This window comes from Onychomys torridus, chromosome 3 (genome assembly GCF_903995425.1).
Source record: "Onychomys torridus chromosome 3, mOncTor1.1, whole genome shotgun sequence".
Taxonomy (NCBI): domain Eukaryota; kingdom Metazoa; phylum Chordata; class Mammalia; order Rodentia; family Cricetidae; genus Onychomys; species Onychomys torridus.
In genome coordinates this window covers 133013143-133034525 of record NC_050445.1, presented here as the reverse complement: position 1 = coordinate 133034525, position 21383 = coordinate 133013143, and the positions used below count along the sequence as shown (strand labels likewise).

Below are 21383 nucleotides of genomic sequence, written 5' to 3'. Positions count from 1 at the left end.
CTGGCAGCCTTCTTAACTTTCGAGTTGGTAGAAGCAAGGGGTTTGATGAAAATGCATTCAGAATGTTTATCTAGCCATAAAAGGGATATTTGATAAATACTGAGGTGGGCAGTAATAAAGACATTCAAGGGACTAAAGATCACCTAAGATAATTCTGGCTCTCAGCCTGCAACATCCAACACTCCACACTCCAGAAGTCGAATCAGTCAGTTGGCAGAATCTTCAACAGAGGTATAGATTTCTCAAGTAATCTCAATCCAGGAAAGTAAGACATGAGAAAGAAAAGTCTAGTAGCAGAATACAAAGCCTATATATATATATATATATATATATCAGTACCTTTCCTATATGTCAATAATCAATTCGCCAGAGGAAAATCTCGTTCACAATAGCCAAACAAGCAAACAAAAGCACCCCATAATAAGCCCATCCAGGGAGGTGAAAGGCCTCTGCAAATGAGAGGTTGAAAGCACTGAAGGAAGGCAGTGAAGAGCACAGAAGATGGAAAGACCTCAATGGTCATGGATTAGCAGAACTAATGTTGTGAAAATAATCTGTATTACTGAAAGCAATATACAGAGTCAACACAAAATTTCCATTTAAAAAATTCAACAACATTTTCACAGACTTAGAAAAAAAACTTGAAATTTATTTGGAAGTGCTAAAGATTCCAAATATCCAAGATAATCATAACTAGAAAGAACTGGAGTATTCACAATCCTGGATCTCAAATTATACTACAGAGCCATAGTAACCAAAACAGCATGGCACAGGCACAGAAACATGGAACAGAATAAAGATCCCCGATATAAACACACAGGGATAAACACACAGCGATACAGCCATAATGTGTCAAAGGTGTCAAAAACATACACTGGAGAAAAAAGCCATAAAAGGCCCTGGGAAAACTGGAATTCCACATGTAGAAAAATGAAACTATCTCCAGATTTCTCACCTCACATTAAAAAAAAAAAATCAACTCAAAATGGATCAAAGAACTCAGTGTAAAACTGTAAGTTGAAACTTCAGAGGGAGGCACGAGGAGATGTCTCCAGACACAGTCACAAACAAGGACTCTCTGCAAAGGACTCCAGTAGCACAGGGAATAATCCTGAGAAGCAGGATCACAGGTTCAATGTCGGGCTGGAAAGATGCCTCAGCAGTCAAGATTACCTACTGCTCTTGCAGAGGACACAGAATTAATTCCTAGCACCCACATGGCAGTTCCAGGAGATCCAATGCTCTCTATCTCCATAGGCATCAGGCATACATATGATATACATGCATACATGCAGGCAAACATTCATATACATAAAGTAAATAAACCTCAAAAAACCGATCATTCTTGAATGCATAGAGAACTTGAAACCAGCAGGGTTCAAAAATCTAGAATACATATGCAATCTCTCTCTCTCTCTTTCACACACACACACACACACACACACACACACACACACACACACACCATGAAAGCACAGAGATTATGAGGAGGAAAAACCAGGTCTAAAGAAAGGAATTCGGGAACAAGAGAGGGTGGGAGGGAAGCAAACAGTGTGTGTTCTCTGTCATTTGTACAATTTAGATTTGAATATACACATCTGTGTGTGTGTGTGTGTGTGTGTGTGTAACATGAAAGCAGAAGACTCTTTGGAGGCAGGTAGGAGACAAGCAAGGTAGGAAGGAAAGGAGGAGGGCAGCAATGCTAAATAGGAACAAAATACAAATTACATGTCTTGTAAGTATCATAATGAAACCCATTATTTTGTGCACTAAATAAAAGAAAAAACTTTGAAAGGGCTGATCCTCCGTGTAATGCCTACCCAGCTCTGTAGAATCAGACACCTACTAGGCTTATGCAGGGACAGAGATGTTGAGAGTGGGGGCCTGCAATACTGGGTAAGAAGCTGGCACATAGCCAGGTGGCGGTGGTGCATGCCTTTAATCCCAGCACTTGGCAGCAGAGCCAAGCAGATCTTTGTGAGTTCAAGGCCAACCTGTTCTACAGATCGAGAACCAGGACAGGCACCAAAACTACATGGAGAAACTCTGTCTCTCAAAAGAAGAAGAAGAGGAAGAGGAGGAGGAGGAAGAGGAAAAAGAGGAAGAGGAGGGGGAAGGGAAGGAGGAGAAAGAAGAAGAAGAGGAGGAGGAGGAGGAGGAGGAGGAGGAGGAGGAAGAAGAGGCAGCAGCAGCAGCTGGCACATGAGGGCTTTAGGAAGCCTGGTGGACAGTTATGGCTGAAGGAAGGGGACCCATAAGGGAGCTTGGGCCTTGGATGTAAAGCTGAAGAATGAATACCTTACCCCCACCCCCAACAGTGTTGACACCTTCTCTCCAGAGCTTCCAAATTGAGGAACAGGCACTAACTAGCTCCTCTGCCTCCAGGAGCAGGATTGAGAAGGAAACAGAGCAGCTGCCTGGGGAGGGACACCTGTGGCACTCTCCTCCATCTCTGCTTCAGTGTGTCCCTTACCACTGAAAAGCACAGGGAATCCAACACTGACCCTGCCCTACAGGACAATCAGCCCCACACCCACACAGCTGTGAGGCTCATCAGCCTTTGAGCTGGAGCCCAATCTGAAGCTCCTTACAGAAGACTGAGAAGCAGCCCAGGGCCAGGCCAGGCAAGGCAGTAGTCAAGATGTGAGGGATTGGGACTCAGCTGCTGCTGAAGCAAACTTCATCATAGCCAACATGTTAGGTTATGGAAAAACTAACTGACTGGTTTGATGATCATACATGTACTGGAACATCATAATTACCCCCAGATATACAGTCCTGATGTGCTAATAAACCCTTGTAAATAAATAAGACTGAATGCTGAATATAGTGGCATTATAGGTTTAATTCCAGCACCCAGGAGACAGAGGCAGGTGGATCTCTGAATTCAAGGCCAGTCTGGTCTACCTAGTTCCAGGACAGCCAAAGCTACACAGATAAACTGTCTTGAAATCCCCCCCCCCGCCCTGAAAAAAAGAAAGGAAAGGAAAGGAAAAGAAAAAACAAATAAATAAGACTGGATGTGGAAATCCTGAGTGGAGATCTGCTCCAACCCCGGGTCCTGTAGGAAGGCTGTCTGCACCAGCATTGGGCAGCCTGACCCGGACGCCTCCCACAGCCCCTGGAAAGGCTTACCAAGAAGATTCATGGACCAGGGCACATGTCAACTTCAACCAGCGCTCTCTGGAGAGGCTGATCCAGGGGTAGGGGATGGGCAGGGATTAGATGGTCCCCTATTCACACTAGCCTCCAAACAGCAGGCCTGCTTCCTCTGGCCCACCCCAGGAGGCAGGACCAGCTGGCCCCATTTCTCATCCCTATCGATTACTGTGGCAGAAGCCCTATGAGCAGAATGTAAATCAGTGTCCCTGGGGTATTTAACCTAGGGAGGGTTAGTTGGAGGTGGCATCCCTTATAAGTCCCACATCTGATGTTTTTATATTAATTCCTATAGTGGCCAGATTAATTTTTATTCCACTGACTGTTATCTCTTCTTCATTGACTAGGAGACATTTCTCAGAAGTGCATATCTCAATGAGTATCAGTCATTTAATGGGGTGCTGCCCCTGGCTGCAAGGTTTTCATTAAAGAATGAACATTCCTTTGATCCAAAGACTCAGTCTTTGGAAATAACAATACACAGGCCAGCCCAAGTCACTGTCACAGCCATCCCCACCTGTGGGGGAGGGTGGAAGCTTCATAAAAATCCATAACCACGGGCACAGGGTGCCCTTCCCCCACCCACATCTCCCTCCTGTCACAGAGGACTCAAGTGACCAAGTGACCGCACTTGGCAGAGGGATCCTGCCCACTCCCAGAGATAAACATGTGGTCACCAGCCTTTGCTTTGCAATAGGTACCGCTCTCACCTGCCTCCTAAATCAGCTCCTCTTTCCTTGAAAACACAGTGAGGCTCTTGTTATAGCCCTCTGAAGGCAAAAGAGTGCACTAGCCAGAAATTCCCAAAGTCCAGAACTGTACTTGGTCACGGATCGTAGGTAGGGTCAAGTTCAGCTCATGAAAATGATTTGCATCTTTGCTGGTGTGGCGTAAGCATTAGACTGGTAAGTGTCAAGGAGCCCGGGTCTGGCTCAAAGGTCCAGATGAGTAAGTAAGGACTGGTAGAACCTCAGAACTATCTGCCAACACAGGTGTCTACAGAAGTCGGAGCAAGTGGAGTTGGGGACTCTAGCTGAAGCCAGGGCTGTGGGCACAAGTCGTAGGGGCAGAAATGAAATCAAAGGGGCTGCAGGCAGGAGAGGCACAGCACTGCAGGGAGATCTATCTGGCTGGCTGGTCTTACACAGCCACTTCTCTCTCCTGTGGTCCCTTGCATTAGAGCACGGGGTCCCGAATGTGGTCCTGAAACCAACAGCATCTGAAGTCAGAAAGCCTGTGACAAGGGCACATCCTCTCCTGCCTGATGCTTGGGGACGAGCCCTCCACTAGCTTGACAGGACAAGCAGTTTGGAGCAAGAAAGGTGTGCTAGCTTAAGTGAGAAATATTCTCCACAGGTTGGAGCATGTGAGCCTTGGCTCCCAGTGGGTTGGTGCTGTTCAGGGAGGTTATGGAGCCTTGCTGGAGGATGTACGTCTCTGGGGGCAGGCTTTTAGAATTTATAGCCTCGCCCCACTTCCAGTTTTTTTCTCTTTCTACTTCCGTTATGCAGACAAAGATGTGGTCAGTCAGCTTCCTGCTCCTGCAGCAATGCCTGCCACCTACTACCATACCTTCTCCACCATTGTCCATTCTCTCTCTCTGGAACTGTAAGCCAAAACAAATGCGTTCCTCTGTAAGTTGCCTTAGTCACACAAATAATAACTGGACAAGACCCGCAGAGAAAGAATGCCTTCCATTATGATTTGGATTTCAAGTGGTCCCCGTGAGCTCATGTGTTGAAAGTGTGGGCCCCTCACTGTGAGGGTCTGGTAGAAACTTTAGGAGGTAGGTCACTGGGGATGTGCCTTTGAGGGTGATACCGGGGCACCCACAGAGGTGAGCAGTCTCCTCTGTCACATGCCTGCTGCTGTGATGTTCTCTCATACTACAGATCTCAAAGCAGCCGGGCCAACCACGGACTGAAGCTTCGGAAACTGAACCCTAGAGCAACTTTTGTCCTTTGGGCTGTTTTGGGTTTTTGGCAATAGCAGAGAAAGCGACCAAGAGATCCTGTGGCCATCTGGAGGTGCTGCCTCCCCACCGAGTCAGAGGCTCCTTACACTTCGTATGTATCCACCTCCCAGGCTGCTGCCTCTCCTAGAGGACATGATTCCCAAAGATGTACCTCTCAGAATGAGCTCACTTGACTCATCCAAAGTCAGGCATGTGTAATCAGACCCTGAGCCTTTAGGATTTGGAGCATGTTGATAAATAACAAAAGTGAACAAGTAACCAGACCAGACCACACTCCCTCCCCAAGGTTGTGTATCAGCTCCAGCTCCAATCTCTTCTCTCAATTCACACACAATGCCTAAACATCCAGAATATCCATGCATCGTCTAGGGGGCTGCTTTTTAACTTGTTGGAAAGTGCTTTCAAGATACAGTAGGGGTGGAGGTGTTGCTGCGAGTAGTGTCTAAAGAACCAGCTGCATCCATGGGTCTGGATTCTGCTAGGATGTCTATGATGAGGTGGGGTCAGTGAGGAAAGAGGTAGACCTGAGGACAGGGAGAGACAGGTCTGGTTCAGTTCCACCCCTTCAGCATCCACTGCCTCATTGACTGCCCCAGAAAGCCAGATGGTGGGCCACACATGATCTCACTGATGAACAATCTCTGGGCATCCTCAATGAGGAGGTGAAGACTGGGGCACAGAGAGAAATCTGAAGTAGCCCTTAAGGGCTAGGCTGGGGATGGGAGTCGGGGACAGCAAACTATCCACAGAAATGGAAAACCTAAGACAGATTTTCTCAGTTCCAGCCGCTGGAGATGCTGAAAACATGGCTTCGGGTCTAACAACACACTTGACTAGGAGGTAAGCTTTGTGAGGCTCCTCACTACCATCCACATGGAGCCCTCCTCCAGCCCTTAGAAAGGTGTCCCAGGAAATAGTAGACAAACATTTGGCCTTCTCCCTTGTTTCCCACCAACGACCTACTAAGAACCCCCTTCCCTCACCCCAACATATCTCTGGGTTTCCTCTCCTCTCTCATTCCTGTCTATATGTTCTCTGCCAGCGAGATCCTGGGACCATGGTGCCCCACCTCCTCCTGGACTCCATGGATATTCACTGTGCTACAAAGACAAGCTTCTTAGGATCCTACCCTGGAAAGTGGCTATAGCACAGGCCACCTGGTACGTATTTCTTTGGTACTTGATTAAAAAAAAAAAAAAAAAAATTGGATGCAACTCAAAAAGAGCACCTACCCCCTCATACATGGCCCCTGTCAGAGAGGGGATTCAGGGGACAGAGCAACTTGGGAAGGTATACTCAGCTCCACACATGTCTCACCTAAGCTGGGCAGAAGGCAGCTCAGGACCTGACGGAGCCCAGGATGGGCAGGTAGAGGCCCATGTCTAAGACACAAGAGCAACTTCCAGACATGATTGCATCTGACCTTCTCCTTGAGTTTCCGGTCTCTGGCGCAGGGCCCATAGTGAGCTCAGCTCCTTCATACTTCTGGGCTTCGTTATAGAGAATTTTGTAAGGCGTCCAATCTACAGAAAGTTGCCAACTTCTGGAATCATCGGGAGTACCCACATCCTCTGTCCAGAGCCCTTTTCAGCCCTGATGCACTTGTCCAGCCTCCTCTCTGGGGATGCAGTAGACTGGGGAGGGGAGCCTCCTTGAGCTAGCAGGATACTTCCAGCCTTCTAACTCAGGTTTCCAAGAGACCTCCCAGCCTAGCCCTGCTGGCTTGAAGCACTGAGGCCTCCAGAACCTTCCTGAACATTCCTCAGCTGAGCAATCACAGCCCAAGCCAAATCCCCAAGGAACCTGGAGAGGGTAGGCCCCACCCCTCTCTGAGGTGGCTCAGAAAGTTTAAAGGGCCAAGGGAAAAGCATTCCTGAGCTTTTTAGAGTCTTCACAAAACACTTCCTGATGTTTGCCTGACACTAAAAACCTATTAAAGTCGTAAACTTCTCCTGCAGAACGCTTCTCAAAACTGTATTTATCTAAAGGGCATCTGTGTTTGGTCTCTAACACAAATGCTCCAAATGTCGGGCCCCAGGTGATTTATTTGGGGCGCTTTGCTCTCTCCCTGCTCAAGCTCTTTCAGCTTCAGACCCTGGTTGCCTGGCCCCTTTGCTCCTTCCGCAGATGGATGGCTTCAGTCTACTCTGAGGGGCAGCCCAGAGGGAGAGGGCTGCAGGCGAGCGAGCGTGTGAACTGCAGAGGACAGGACAGGGGTTGCTGCTACAGCAGAAGCTCCTAGAGCCCACCTGCCAGCATGGTCACATTCCTCCATGCCCAGACCTTGGCTAGCCTCTCTACCTACAATGCCAGACACACTCAGCTGTGGAACCATTAGCCGGAAGTCCTTACTAGGTCCCCAACTACGTGAGATGCTGGACATTTGCCATCAACAAGCTATAGTCCCCACAACAGGCAAATATAGATCAGTGAGTGCGTACAGTAATTAACAATTGTGGCACATAAAATATTAAGAATAGGAGCCCATGGTCATTGCAAGACTGCCGCCTGGGATTGTGGGTCAGCCCAGCACATTCAGATGAGGCTGCTCATAGGGTCTCATGCAGTCTCCACAGAGCATCTGAGCAGGGGCTGAGTGCTGAACAATGAACAGTTGGGTGTAGAAGGGTCCAAGAATATACAAATGGGGGGTCAGTGCTGGGGAGCCCCAGAAAGTGAAGTACTAAGATCCCAGCTTTGGTGAGCAGGTCCTTAGGCCTCAGGCTGTAGCAGAGTCCCCTGACAAACCTTCATTACAACATCTTAATATGCATGAACTCTTCAGCCCCTTTGCAAAGAGGCCCTGGAGAGCAGGCCCTGCTGGGGCTGCACTGTGTTTGCTGGCAGTGGGAGAGATTTCAGAAGGCCTGGGAGGCTGAGGACTCTGCCTGGAGGAGAATATAGGTCTCCACGGGTGCGTGGATGCCCAGAGTGTACTCCCACAATGCTATCCTTCTCTCTGGGGCGTTGGCATCTTCGAGCCTGCAGAAGGTGAATCCACAGAGCGAAAGCTGCTGGGGCGGTCTGTTGAAGCTTTCACAGCACTCCCCTCTGTCACGCCGCTGGCAGAGATTAGGCCAGAAGCCTGTCTTCCCCTCCAAGAATCTTAGGAAGAGGCTGAGAAGGCATTTAGGGGTTTTTGTTTTGTTTTAGAGCCATGCTGCCTGATACATACACTAGCCACATGTGGCTATTTAACTTTATATTATTTTCAATTCTACACAATTAAGGATTCAGTTCTCTTCCTCACTGGTACATTCCAAATGTTCAGAAAGCACAGAATGGAGTGCCATGTTTCACTGGACAATGTTATTCAGGCTATAAGACAGGCTGGCCATTTCTGATGAGCAGGCAATGGCAAGCAGCATCCAGACTATGGGAGGAATCGGGGGCATGGCCAGAAGCCCAGAGCAGACCTCGCTGCACACATAGAGCTGGTGCTGAGAGGAAAGCAGTGAATGGGAGCTCCCGAGGTGTGGCTGCGGCTGGCTTCCAAGCTGAGTGCAGAGGAACCTAGGGTTCCTCAAGACAGCTGCTGGTCCTGTTTACACAGAAGGCTAAGAGTCACGGGGGGGGGGGGGGAGTTATGAACAGCTTGGACTGTACGCCCTTGCTCTGCACCTCTGACCAACTTGCAGGACTGCTGCCCCCAGCTCACGGTTGTTACCATGTGTGCAGCAAGCAGGCAGTGAGCATGTCAGTGTCTACAGGCCTGAGCTGAGTGTGGACAACATGTCCCACACCTAGAACTGCAACCCGCAAAGATCCTGGGCGAGGGCAGCCTGCAGAGGCCATTACAGGGCATTAAGTCCTGTTTGTCAGTGTGCCAGAAACACAGCAGGTGTTTTTGACTCCTAAGGCAGAAACTCTCTCAGAGGCCAAAAAGAATGCTGGAGATCCAGCGAGTGGAAGGATTCACGTGGTCTCGTCCTTTCCGGGCGGTGTGGGAATCCCAAGCCATTGGTGTCACACCTCCTAGTGTCTATAGGGCAGCACTGTGAGCCCAGTGTCAGCTAGCCCAGGTCCCCAGGCCTGACTGCCACCTTCTTGTGTCCCTTCTTAGGTTACATGCCAATGAACACGTGTCTGCCAGCTCAGGGAATGCCCATGAGGAAAAGCATAAAGGGAGAATCTTCGTTTTCTTCACCATAGTGTCTCCATTTCCGGTAAATGGCACCTCAAATATTGTAAGCACCCAATAAATCAATGCATTTTTAAGGTGAAGTCAAATATACAGATCAGGTAAAAAATGTAGTTCCACACTGCCTGCGGGACGAACTGAGACCCCTGCCCCTGTCCACTCTCAGAGACCTAGCCAGTGTTTCCAGGTCTGAGCTATGCTCCTGGACTCCCGAGGGTCAGGTTCCTGTTCCTGCACTGAGCTTTCTTGACATCTCAAGATGCTCCTGGGGTTGGGGATTTAGCTCAGTGGTAGAGCGCTTGCCTAGCAAAACGCAAGGCCCTGGGTTCAATCCTCAGCTCCAAAAAAAAAGATGCTCCCACACCATCATCTCAGAGCATCCCATAATACCAAGTCTCTACTTTATCCCCAGTTTACCACTGCAGGGTCCATGATAGGATAAGGCAACACTGGGGGCAGTAGCAACTGGGGTGGGATAATAGGGTCACTGAATCCCAGTGAACAGCCTCTTCTGTCTCAGCCTCCTGCCACAGAGTGAGCATCTCCAGGTCCCCTAGATGTCTTTGCCCTCCTACAAAATATTACTACCCCTCTCTCCCCCCCCCCCCTCTCCCCCTTCCTCCTCCCCCCCCCCCCTCTCTCTCTCACACACACACACACACACACACACACACACACACACACACTGCCACTGCACTATAGACCAAATCTAGGAGCATCATCCATCCTACCTGAAGGTTGAGCTATTTTAGCCTGAAACTTGAGAAGTTGGAGATAGATTTTGTGATGAGAAAGGTAAGCTTAATTTTTCATTTCCCTCTAGCTAATAACGGACTGAAAATAGGCCCTCTTTTGCTTCCAGAAGCCAAGGGAAAGGAAAATGCTTCCTGGTGACAGGACAATTTGTCAGAAGTTATGAGTGAGTTCAGCAGAGCTGTATAGGAAGTGTATATTGAACAATATGACACACTGGCTTCTAATTGCTTTTGCCTCTCTGATCAATAATACATGTTTTCAAAAAGCCCTCTGTTTGCATTTACACAATGGACAGTAACTACTGCAAAGGATCCATTAAGACCTATTTTAAAAAGTGCATTCTTAAAAAAGTTGTCTAAATCTGCATTACAGGGCAGATTATGAAACTGCCTTGGGAGACGTTTTTTCTAAAAGGCATTCAGGCTGTTTCTGCCGGACTTGCAAACTGTGCTCACTACCCTCTCCATGGCTTGCTTGTGAGCCAGAAAGCCTTCTCCACAGCTCCAGATGATACATTGAGACACAATCAAGCCTGGGGCCTCCATAGCGGCCAGCTATGTCCTCCACCAGGACACAGAATGAGCAAACGCCCCAGGAGTCCAGGTAGGTGCAGTCATGAAGCCACCTACCATTCTTGAAACTCAGCCATAGTCTGAAATAGCAAGGAGTGGGCTCCGGGGTTCTGGGGCTCTTTCCTTCCAACACACCTGTGGGTCGGAAGGCCCGGAGCCAACGACCAAGGCAGGAGGACAGGAGTTAGTTCAGGCAGGCAAGGCTTGCATGGGACACAATGGGTTCTTACCCTGGCAGGTGGGAAACCTGGAGCAGAGGGAAGCAGGCAGTTTGGAGGAGGGACCACCAGGCTTCATATGCTACCTTAGGAAAAGCCTCTGATATCTGTGGCTTTCTACTTCTTCTTTTTTTTTTTTTTTTTTTTTTTTTTTTTTTTTTTTTTTGTGGAGCTGAGGATCGAACCCAGGGCCTTGTGCTTGCTAGGCAAGCACTCTACCGCTGAGCTAAATCCCCAACCCCAGCTTTCTACTTCTATACCTGATGGGAACACTCATAATGACAAGGGTTACTCATTGGGAGTGGTGGCCTCTGACTGAAGACTCTCTCTCAGGCAACCTGGGGAGAAGGGACGGCTTAATGTGAGGCCCCAGACTTGAGACGGAGGAAAGATGGAGAAAAGCACCACTGTCCACTGAGCCCATCCATATATTACTGCTTAAACTCAAAATAACACTGGTAAGCAGTTGTCTTGTTAGGCCGGTGTTGAAGAACTCTGGAAGATGCTGAGCGATGTAGTCAACCTGATTCTTATGCTGGATGGAAAGAATTGGATGGGAGTCCTCCAGGAGAATGGAGAGGGGCTGAGGGGAGATGGGAGCAGATGAGAGCAAAGGAAGAAACTTGGAAGACCCAGCAGGAGGAACATTATGGAATGCTGGGGACAAGTCATGTGGAGGTAGGCTCTATCCAGTCCCCAAGGGCCTCGGCTAGGCCCTGTTGCTTGCCTCCATGATGTAGGGGCTCAAGCCTCAAGTGTCTAGTCAGGTTCCAAGAAGGTAGAAGAGGAATGTCTTCTACAGACAGACTGAAGTCCCATCTATGAGTGTCTTCAGTGGGCACCAAGGCAGGCAGCCAGGCAGGATCTCCAGGGGCCAGGCAAAGTACATCCTTTGGCTACACTATGCCAACCACGCCAGCTATCCTGTGACTATGTTGATGATACAGCATATTTGATGAGGTGCACCTACCTGCCTCCACTGTGGTGCCCTCAGAGTAGCTGTTGGGCATGCCTTTCTCCCTGCAGCTCCCTGGAGGGCAGCCAACAGCAGGCAGGGAGGTAAACTATGGAGAAGCAATAGGCCCACCCCCACCCACCTCACTGAGGTAGCAGAGTACCCTGGTAGGCAGGTGGAGAAAAGATACTAAGTAGTACCCCCAACAGGGTCACAGAATCAGAGCTGCCAACTATTATGCTGCACAGCCTGCAGGGGAGGTGTCCACATCCACTCTGAGGGACCTAGCCTTCCATCCCGGGCTGTACTTGTGGACTTGTGACCCCTCTTTAAAGACCCTGAGGGCCACATTCCTGTCCCTGCCTTGTGCTTTCTTGATAGCTCTGGATCCTACGCCTCCCTACACCTATGCCTCCATATTCCTAAAGCACCCCTGCCCAGTCTCCCATCCAAGAAGTAGCTCTTTTCGACTGGAGTGATCCCTGGGCCAGCTGGGATCTCTGTCCATGCTGAACCTGGCCTCCGCCCTCTTTTCGTTGGGTTGTGTTTTAGGGACAGATTAAGGGGCTCCGAGTGGGCCTCACATACTCAGAAGCCATGTATAAATCTTACATTCCCAGTTTCTGCAAGGACACCAAGAGAGCTGCCCACTCATCCTTTCCTCACGGCTGTCAGTCAGCTCCCGCTGGGCAGGTGACACAGTGGACTCAGAGGGGCAGAGCTGCAGAAGTGCCAAGACCCAAACTCAAATGAAATCACTCCAAAGCAGCAGCCTGCACTACAACCTCTGAGGGAGACTTCACTTTAGAGTGTGTGTGAGGAGTGGTTCAGTGGTAGAGCATTTGCCTAGCATATGTGAGGCTCTGGGTTCAATCCCCGGTATCTTTTTTCTTTTTAAAGGGAGGGAGGGAGGGAGGAAGGAAGGAAGGAAAAGTGTCTCTGTAGGTGAAGTTTAGCACCTACCAAGCCATGCCCAATTCTAGCACTGTGACCTTCAGTGGGGAAAGGGCAATGCCAAAGCCAGGTTCTAGGGGAACCTAGGCAAGACAACGGTTATGATTTGCTGAGCATGTACTCAGTGTTGACACTGAGTTCCACCCACATATATACTCCCTTTTTAAAATAGTAAGTCCTTTCTCTGAGAGGAAAATGTTTACAGTTGGGGAAACTGAGGCTCAGAGTAAATAGATTAGGAAGAGTTTAAAAAAAAAAAAAAAAGGAAAGTAGAGCCTCCTGCAAACCTTCCCTCTCCCCAGAAGTAATGGGAAGGGAGGAAGGGGTGGGGCTTCCTAGGCAAAGCACAGGCCATTCCCTTCTACTACACTCAGATTCTCAACACTGAGTTAATGTCTTGAACCCAGATAGAGCTAAGTTGCACCTTCCGTGTGGCTCTCAATGCCAGAAGGTCCAGGACTTCCCTCTGATCTAGATGCTGTTGCCTCTGTTCAGCTCCCTGGGAATGTACAAGGGAGGGTAAGATACACACTCAAGTATGTAGGTGTCCATATAGCCAAACACATGTGTACGCATGCATGCATTTGTGTGTTTGGAGTTCACACAAGATCTTCTGAGAAGAAGGAAATGTCTCCACCATGGTATCTGTACACTCAAGGGTGCAAAGGCTTGAGGAACAGACAGGACTGTATTCTTACATGGGTCCTTAGAATGGCCAGAGTTCATCCCAGTGTCAATGAAGGAGGTATGAGGGTAAGGTTGTTTGAAGAGTGGACCAGACCTCACCTTTTTTTCTCTGCATTCTATTGGAAAAGAGCCACAGGAACCTGTTTGTAGAAAGGTATCTGTCTTCCACCCTCCTATTCAGGTACCTTCTTTAGACAGGCCCAAGTGATAACTCCAGAGATCAGGTGTACTGGCACCCTGTGAATAACACCAGCTCGGTAAGCCCAGGGATCTCAGGGTGCCTCTCCTGGACTAGAAGGCTGGTGCTCTGGACACCCACCCACGAGCACACAGGCTCTGAATAACATCTCAGCTGGCCTGGTCCCAAGTCAGCCTATGTCTTGGCAGCTTCTGCTCCTCCTGCCTGTGAGGGTGACTTCACTTTGACTTCATATCTGCAGAGTGATGTAGAGATTGCTTATTCAGCCCTGAGCTCAGCCATCAGGAGGGTGGAGCTCTGCATACTGCAGGAGAGGAGCAGCCGAGCCCCTCCCCAGGCTCAGGTTCCGGGACCTGTTTGCTCTCTCCAAGACCCTACCGGAGTCTGTTTTCCTTTCCTTCCACTACTAGGTGCAAGCCAGGCTTCAAACGGCAGCTGTGAAGCTGCCCAGAGCTCTAGAGCCCATATCTCACCTTTCCATCTCCTGTCTAGAAAGCGCCCATATCAAGGGTAAATACATATAGGCGTAATTTCTTTGTGTGTTCTTCTGGCAAACTTCTGTTTTCATCCCCCCAATACACACCCCTGTACCAGCTGCCACAGTCCTGATCACATCCTAAGAGCTCTTCTATTTGGTGGGGTAAGAGCATACAATTCCAAGCACTGCCTTAGGCTACAGCAGCCGGTCTCTTTGAAAGGTGTGCTGTTAGCCAGTTTCTTGTTCCTATTGGTTGTACTGGCCCGGGGAACCACAAACAACCCCAACAGGACCCCCACCCTTTCCACCACAGGATATACTGGCCACTGGAAGCAGGCTCTCTGGCCCTCTTTCTCTTGGTCAAGGCTCCTCCCCTCTTCCCGCCTCTAGCCCCAGAAGAAGCTGCAGGCTCCAAACGCACTTCCCACTCCCGCCCCCCTGATAAATGGCGGAGGATGCTCTCCGAGTCCAGAGACTGGAGGAACATCCGTCTAGTGTCTGGGTCTCTTTGAGAGTATAGGTAACCAGTCGGCATAGACTCAGAATCTTCTGTGTTGCTCTTTCTGGGAGGCGGGAAAGGACAAACGCAGAAACAGCAAGCAGGCGCACAGGGTAAGAAAGTGGCTGTGCCAGCAGATGATCATGGATCCAGGCTACCTTTAGCCGACCTGCTGCAGCACTACAACCCAAATGCACCCAGTTCCAACCCATCTTCCGCTAGGAAGGAAATCGCAGTTCCCGCAGCAGTCGGGTGCCGCCCCCACCTTGCCCCACGTAGTACCTGGAGCCCCGCCCCTACACACACACCCGCACCCCCCTCCACGGTCCCGCCCCTCCCGCTGCCCCTCCCTCTGCGCCCTGCCCTGCCCCAGTCCGCTCCCAGGGCGCAGGCAGCGCAGGTCTGCAACTGAAACCGTGCACGCCGCAGCAGAGAGCGGCTCCGAGTCCGCACCTGGGAGTCGCGCCCGGACGCAACGCGCCCGCAGTGCCCGCTGCGCCCGGGCTGGCATGGGGAGGCCCGGCTGAGCGCCGCACCCCACCGCCGAGACCCGCCCGCTCTTCCACCGCGGTTCTCGCGCGCACAGCCGATGGCGAAAGCGACGTCCGGCGCCCCGGGGCTGGGGCTGAAGCTGTTTTTGCTGCTGCCGCTGCTAGGCGAAGGTGAGTCCTACGGGTGGCTGGGACGTTAGCGACCCGGGCGAAGTTAGCGCTGCGCATCGAGCTGGGGAGCTGATGCGCGCACAAGAGCGCTTACATTGGCTGGCATCGGCCGGCATCGGCCGGCTGCGCGGCTGGCGGCCTCCCGGCCTGGGAACCGAGTCCCTGTGGCTGGCGGCTGAGCCCGGAGCGCTCCTTACGCCGGCTGGGCGCGGCTCGGATCGGTGCGGGTCGCTGGCCGGACGGCGTAGTGGGTGCTTCGCCAAAGCCGCAGCTGCGCACCCTAGGCTGGTCGCGCCTCCACCCGCGGCCCCGTGCCCGGGGGAAGCGGACAGAGCTTGTCGCCGTTGGGAAGCAGCTGCGAGCAGACGGGTCGGCAACCCTGGGAAGCCTGCGACTTGCGCCAGCGCTTGAAGACTGCTGCGTCCAGGTTTTCTTTGCGCGTTTCACTCCCGCACTTTCCGTAGCTGTGCTTTTCTGGCTGAAGGGTGCTGAGTGAGGCTCTTTAGTAAAGGTTATTTTACCCTTGTGTGTTTTTGCCGCCCTGGTCTTTAAAAACCTAAAAAGAGGGTGGTCGCTGGTATGTCTTCCCCCATGAGTATGACAAGGTCTAAGCCCTGCCTGAAAGTGTGGCGTTTGTCCAGGACGGACATTTACCCAGCGCTTTGGGCCTGGCCACTCGGGAGTAGAGTGTGGTGATGTGCTCGGCATCAAACGCACATAGGAATCCTTTATTAGATGTGGCTTTCAAAAGCTGGTCACTGCCCTCATCCCTATACCCTGACCAAATAAACCCTAAGGAGGCAAGATGTTGACCCCGTGGCTGCACCTGTTAAGAGTCCTTCCAATCTACCCTAACTTGGTTCCCCCACTGGAAAATATACATACCAAGTTTCTCTCTGATATCAGAATGGAGCTCAGACCACCCTCCTCCCCTTCCTTACAAAGGGCATTTTCTCTTTGCAGCCTTTGGAAACAGAAAAGGCCTTGATCACCTTGCCTTTAGCCCCATGTCTTGCCAAGACTGGGTTCACAGGCCAGCTCAAGGCTGCCTTTGTGGGCCTACCGGCACCACAGAGACCGATGCAGAGAGGGGGTAAAGACTTTATCTAAGACTTTATCTAAAGTTCCTGTGAATAAAATGGATTGGAGAGTCTGATGCTAGATCGTGGGGTGTTGGGGCACCGAGCTGCAGCGGGTATGCAGTCGGGTATGTAGGCAGAAGACTGGGTAACAAACATGAAAACACGGAAGTTAACAGAACAGTGTGGAGCGTTTCTGTGTCTTTGGGTTTAAACTTAATAGTTTCAGGTGTGTACTTGGGAGTAAACTAGGAAGACATGCTGGGCAGCTTCCCCCAAACTGCCTATCCTTGAATTTAGCAAGGTCTCCAGCATTTGGCAGCGACCCAGCTCAAGGGTCTGGCCTCTGGCAATTCGCAGGGATATTGGAGGCTTCTCCATGTGAGACCCCTGGCCCATAGAATCAGGTGGCCACAGACAGTATATAGAATCCAGTGACTATGGCCCCTGTCTTATACCCACCCCTTTCTGGATGGCCAAGAACCCGTGATAGTGGTACAGAGGAGAGGAGCGGCCTCATACCCAGGCAGAAATAATTGGGCTTTTTGAGAAGCCCTATATCCTCGACTCTGGAGCAGCGGTTGTGACACTCACCACTGATCTGCTCCAGACTGCCACTGGAGAGCTCGGGTGCGGTTCCTCACCTTATTTTAGGAAGCAGCGTGGCCTCCTGCGCCCTCTAGGTGGGCACAGTGTTCCAGTTGCTGGGCCTGTCCCCCAGGGTTTGGACTGGGTCTGTAGAGGAAAGGGAACCTTACTCAGCTCACAGAAACCCTCATTTCAGGTCATCAAGACATGCTCCCACCATTCACATGAACTCACACTCAAGAGACCGGTGGGCATATACGTACTCCCGGTGGGCATATACGTACTCCCGCAGCTTGGCCTGGCTCCCCTTCCCATCGGCCTCCAAAGACACCCCCCTCTATGTACACAGTACCGAGCCCCACCCCCACCTTCTCATTGCTGTTGGGCCCAGTGTCCTGCCTGGAACTAGAGAGATGGCAGCCTCCTTCTCTAAGTTGTTAGAATTTTCTGGATTTTTCTTCACTTCTCAGTACAGATACAACTTGACTATGTGGACAAGGATACTAGATCACAGCTTCTCAGGCTCCCGTACATGTCCCAGGGCATCTTATTCCCCACCCCCACCCAGCTACTTGGCAAGACTCTTGTCCCTCATCTTCCTGGCCAGGCATCTTGCTTAACACCTTTAGCTTCATAACGAAAGGATCTGGCACCATGTCATGGGAGGGCCCCTTTCCAGACAGCCTTCTGTAAGTGTGAGCGACCCACCTCTATACACCAACAACCTTGTGAGTAAGGGGCTGGGGTCTGGAACACACATAGTCACTCTGTTTCCTTTTCCCTCCCTTCCGTTACTGAGCCCAAGGGATCCGGGGGATTTGTCCTGATTGTCCCGGATCCAGGCTTACCTGGTCCCTTCCTTGTCTCTTGCCTCCAGCTGCCCCAGTGTCTATTCTCTGGGCTGGGCCAGCCAGGGAGCTCCTGAGGGTGGGGCCTGAGAGCACACAGCAAGTGGGGAAGTTACTGAGCCCATTCACTAAATTGCCTTTATTTTGTAGAATTGCTTTAGGAATGGACTTAAGTAAATCACTGTTTCCTTGGGGGTGTGAAGAAAATGGGATGCGTTCACCTAATGGGGTACTAATGGCCTTTTAGCTAGGGGAGGGAAACTAATGAAAAATTATGGTATCTGTTGAAATGGAGCCTGGGATAGGAAGGGACGGGGCAGCTGGAAGCTGCTACCTCCCTGGGGATCTTCTCTGCAGCCTGGCAGAGGACTCTTGATGATCCTGTTTCCTGCTAACACCAACAACTACTACCGCCATCATCCCATTGACAACCCTATGAGGTTTGTCTACTTTTCCCATTTTACAGGTCAACAAACTGAGGATCTCCCAATCTCTAGACTCTAGAGCCCATGGAAAGCTAAGGACTCCCCAGCTCCTGGTCTGTAGTTTTTAGCAAGTCCTATCTCTGGGCCGATGGAGCTTGGTTCCAGGAGTGGAGATGGAGAGGGACCTGGGAGAAGGAAGCATCCCTGCCTTTCCCACCTTGGCAAGTCACTCAGGTTTGTCAGAAGGTGCTGTAGAGAAAAACTAGACCAGATCTAGGAGTGACATGTGACATCAGAACCCCCCACCGACATGAGGGCCAAGCCTCTCTGGGTCTGAGCAGAGTTCTGAGTGAGATGTCTGTTGCTCTTACTGGCTGGCTGACAGGGCGAGTCCCGTAGGCTAGGAATGAACACTAGGGCCTGGCTCTGTCAGAACTGTCCTGGAAAGGGAACCTCTGTGCTCCAGGCATGGCTAGAAGGTGCGTGTGTATGTAGCCAGAGGGCTGGTGGGGACAAGCCACTCAAGGGCTGCCGTTGGCACTGTGTCTGCTGAGGTATCTGGTGCCTTAACGGTGGATCTGTGCTAGGGGAAGGATGCAACCGTGTGCCGTCATCCAGGTGGAATCCACCCCCCTAGGGCACTGGGAAAGATTGATAGAGGGAAACACCCATCACATGCCCAGGAAACAAGGGCAGAGTTGGCTAGGAGTCCAGCTGGGGCCCGCCTGGCTGCTGATCGCTTCCCTCAGTCTTCTTCCATCAGTGCTATGCTCTCTTCCTTTACCTCCTTCCCCATTATTTTTCCGTGTGAATGACTTGATGGTACTAATCAAAAGAGCCTTGAGTGCAAGGAGGAACTAGCAGCAAAAGACACACCTAGTAGTTTGGGAGAGGGAGAGAGAGAATATGTATAGTTCAGATGGAGGTGAGCAGCTAACAGCAAGAGCAGGGAGTTCTAGGCATGGGCCACAGAGGAGGTGATGGCAGCGGGGGCCTCCTGTCTCTCTGGTCTGTGAAGACTGTCCTCTGATCTGAAGGGTCCTATCCACCCTAGGAAGGTGTGGGTTTGTTACAGCTGCCTCTGAGCTGTGCCCCCCCTCCTATTCATAGCAGCAGCCAGGGCTTTGTGGCCTGGAATTTAGGACATAGAGCCTTTCTGGACAGAGGCTCCAGGTTTGGGGTCCTGTGGACTGTGCCTCTTTTTCCTCCTTTCTTTCCCCAGCTGTTCCCTCCCCCATCACCCATCTCCCTATTTTCTACAGCCATGGAGAGGCCCTGAGCAGGCCTCTACAGCTATGTTGATTTATTGTAGGGGGCTTCAGGGACCATCCCCCTCAGCCTGAGACTGGACTCTGTCCTGAGTCGGTAGATCCCTGAGCCATCTACTGTGAAACCCTGACCTCCTCAGGGTGAGAGGAAGAGAGAGGAAGAACGCTGTTGTATTCTGGCAGCTCCTTCTCAGGCACACCGGTGCCCCTTAGAAGGCTGTCTGGTGAGACCCTGAGGGCTGCTTCCGAGGCACCACCTGGGCTCTGAGGAGAGCAGGTGGCCAGCCACAAGCAAACACTTGTGTTTGCTTTTGCCTCATAGGTAACTCAGCTAAGCAGAGCAGCCCAGATGCTACTGCAGGTTACCTCTGCACCTGGACAGGCGTATCTGCCTGGTGAGCTGACAACGTAGTCTCTTCTCTGCAGCAGGAGGTGCCAGTGGCCCTGAGGCCCAGATCTCAGCATATGGGAGCCCCTTCTTCAAAACTCGGGAGTATCAGATGCCCCTCATTGTGGTCCCAGGCCTTCCCTCTGTGACCTGGGGTGCTGGTGTCTGAATTCTTCAGGGCTGTCTGAGGGGCAGCGTGACCCTGGAGCACGAGACCAGGAATGCTGGTCAGTGTTCATTGAAATTGATTCCACTCCCTCAGACGGTCCTTAACATTTTCACACTTGAATTCCAGGAAGGAAAGGGGGCGGGGGGGGGGACTTTAACATGTTGAAATTTAAGAAACCTGAAATGCTCCGAGTACCATGCTCTGAGTGGGTGAGAGTCGAGTTGTGGGGCACACAGTGAGTGAATTTCTTAGACATTTTTGCCAGTGTGACAGGAAGAGATGGGGCCTGATTCTGCGTGTCTTGGGGGCTTTGTCTTCTCCAGGCTTCCTTTGTGGCCTTCTACCCTTACCTGGGACATCTACTGCATCGGGAAAATCAGGAGTCCATTTCTGCCCACCAGCAATCCAAGCAGCAAATGGTTCTAGGAACCCCCCTCCTCCCAGGCAAGATGGGCTTAATGTGCTTTGCACATACTTTGTCCCCATGAGTGCTCTGCCTGGCTGTGACTCGGCACAGGTGGTCAGCTGGAGGTCACCTTTGCAGAAGATTGACCCAGCAAGTCCACATCTGCCGAGTCCTAGGAAGTCTAGATTGAGGTTCCCCAGTCACTCCGGCCTGTATCTACAGTACTAGGTAACAGGCACCCAGCCTAGTCTCTGTGGCTTAACATAGGTGCTCTACCTGTGTGACAGCTAGCATGCCCTCTCCATCCAGGGATAGCCTCTTCCATGAGAAGCCCAGAGCCTGTGCACCTGGCCATATGCATAGAAAGATCCAGAGCTTTGTGTAGCAAGGCATGGAAGGGCCTTGTGTCACCTTGCCTGTGTTGTGAAGGTCAGAATCACACCCCAGAGCCCCATCTCAGTGCAGGGTGGACTTTGGGGGTTCAGAGAGGAGTAAGTGGGTCCCCCAGGATGGGGTGTCACTGTACGAATTCTGGGTTCAAAGGGGGGGGGGTCTCCAGACTTGACCGTTTTTTAGTTTGGTTTCTGTTGTGAAAAACACCATGACTAAAAGCAATGTGGTAAGCAATTTTATCTTAACAGCTTACAGTCCACCATGAAGGGAAGTCAAGGCAGGAACTAAAGCAAGAGACTGTGGAAGAATGCTGCTCACTGCCTTGTTTTTCTGTGGTTCTGCGTGCGTGCTTTTCTGCGCGCGCGCACACACACACACACACACACACACACACACACACACACACACACACCATCTCTCCAGAGGTGGCACCGCCTACAGCGGAATGGACTCTCACACACTTGTCTACAGGCCAGTCCGATGGTGGCATTTTCTTAGTTGGGTTTTTCTCTTCCCACATGACTCTAACTTGTGCCAAGTTGACAAGCCAACAAAACAGAACTA

General features: G+C 51.0%; 1 protein-coding gene across 2 annotated transcripts in view; it reads left to right on the top strand.

Moving 5' to 3' along the window:
* Positions 1-14577: 14577 nt before the first annotated feature.
* The window catches only part of Ret (ret proto-oncogene), a 43074-nt gene continuing 36268 nt past the window's right edge, over positions 14578-21383 (top strand). For both annotated transcript variants that reach the window (XM_036182406.1, XM_036182407.1), the window contains exon 1: positions 14578-15255. In XM_036182406.1, the coding sequence (XP_036038299.1) occupies positions 15183-15255 (73 nt within the window). In that variant the 5' untranslated portion in view covers positions 14578-15182. The remainder of the gene's footprint in view (positions 15256-21383) is intronic.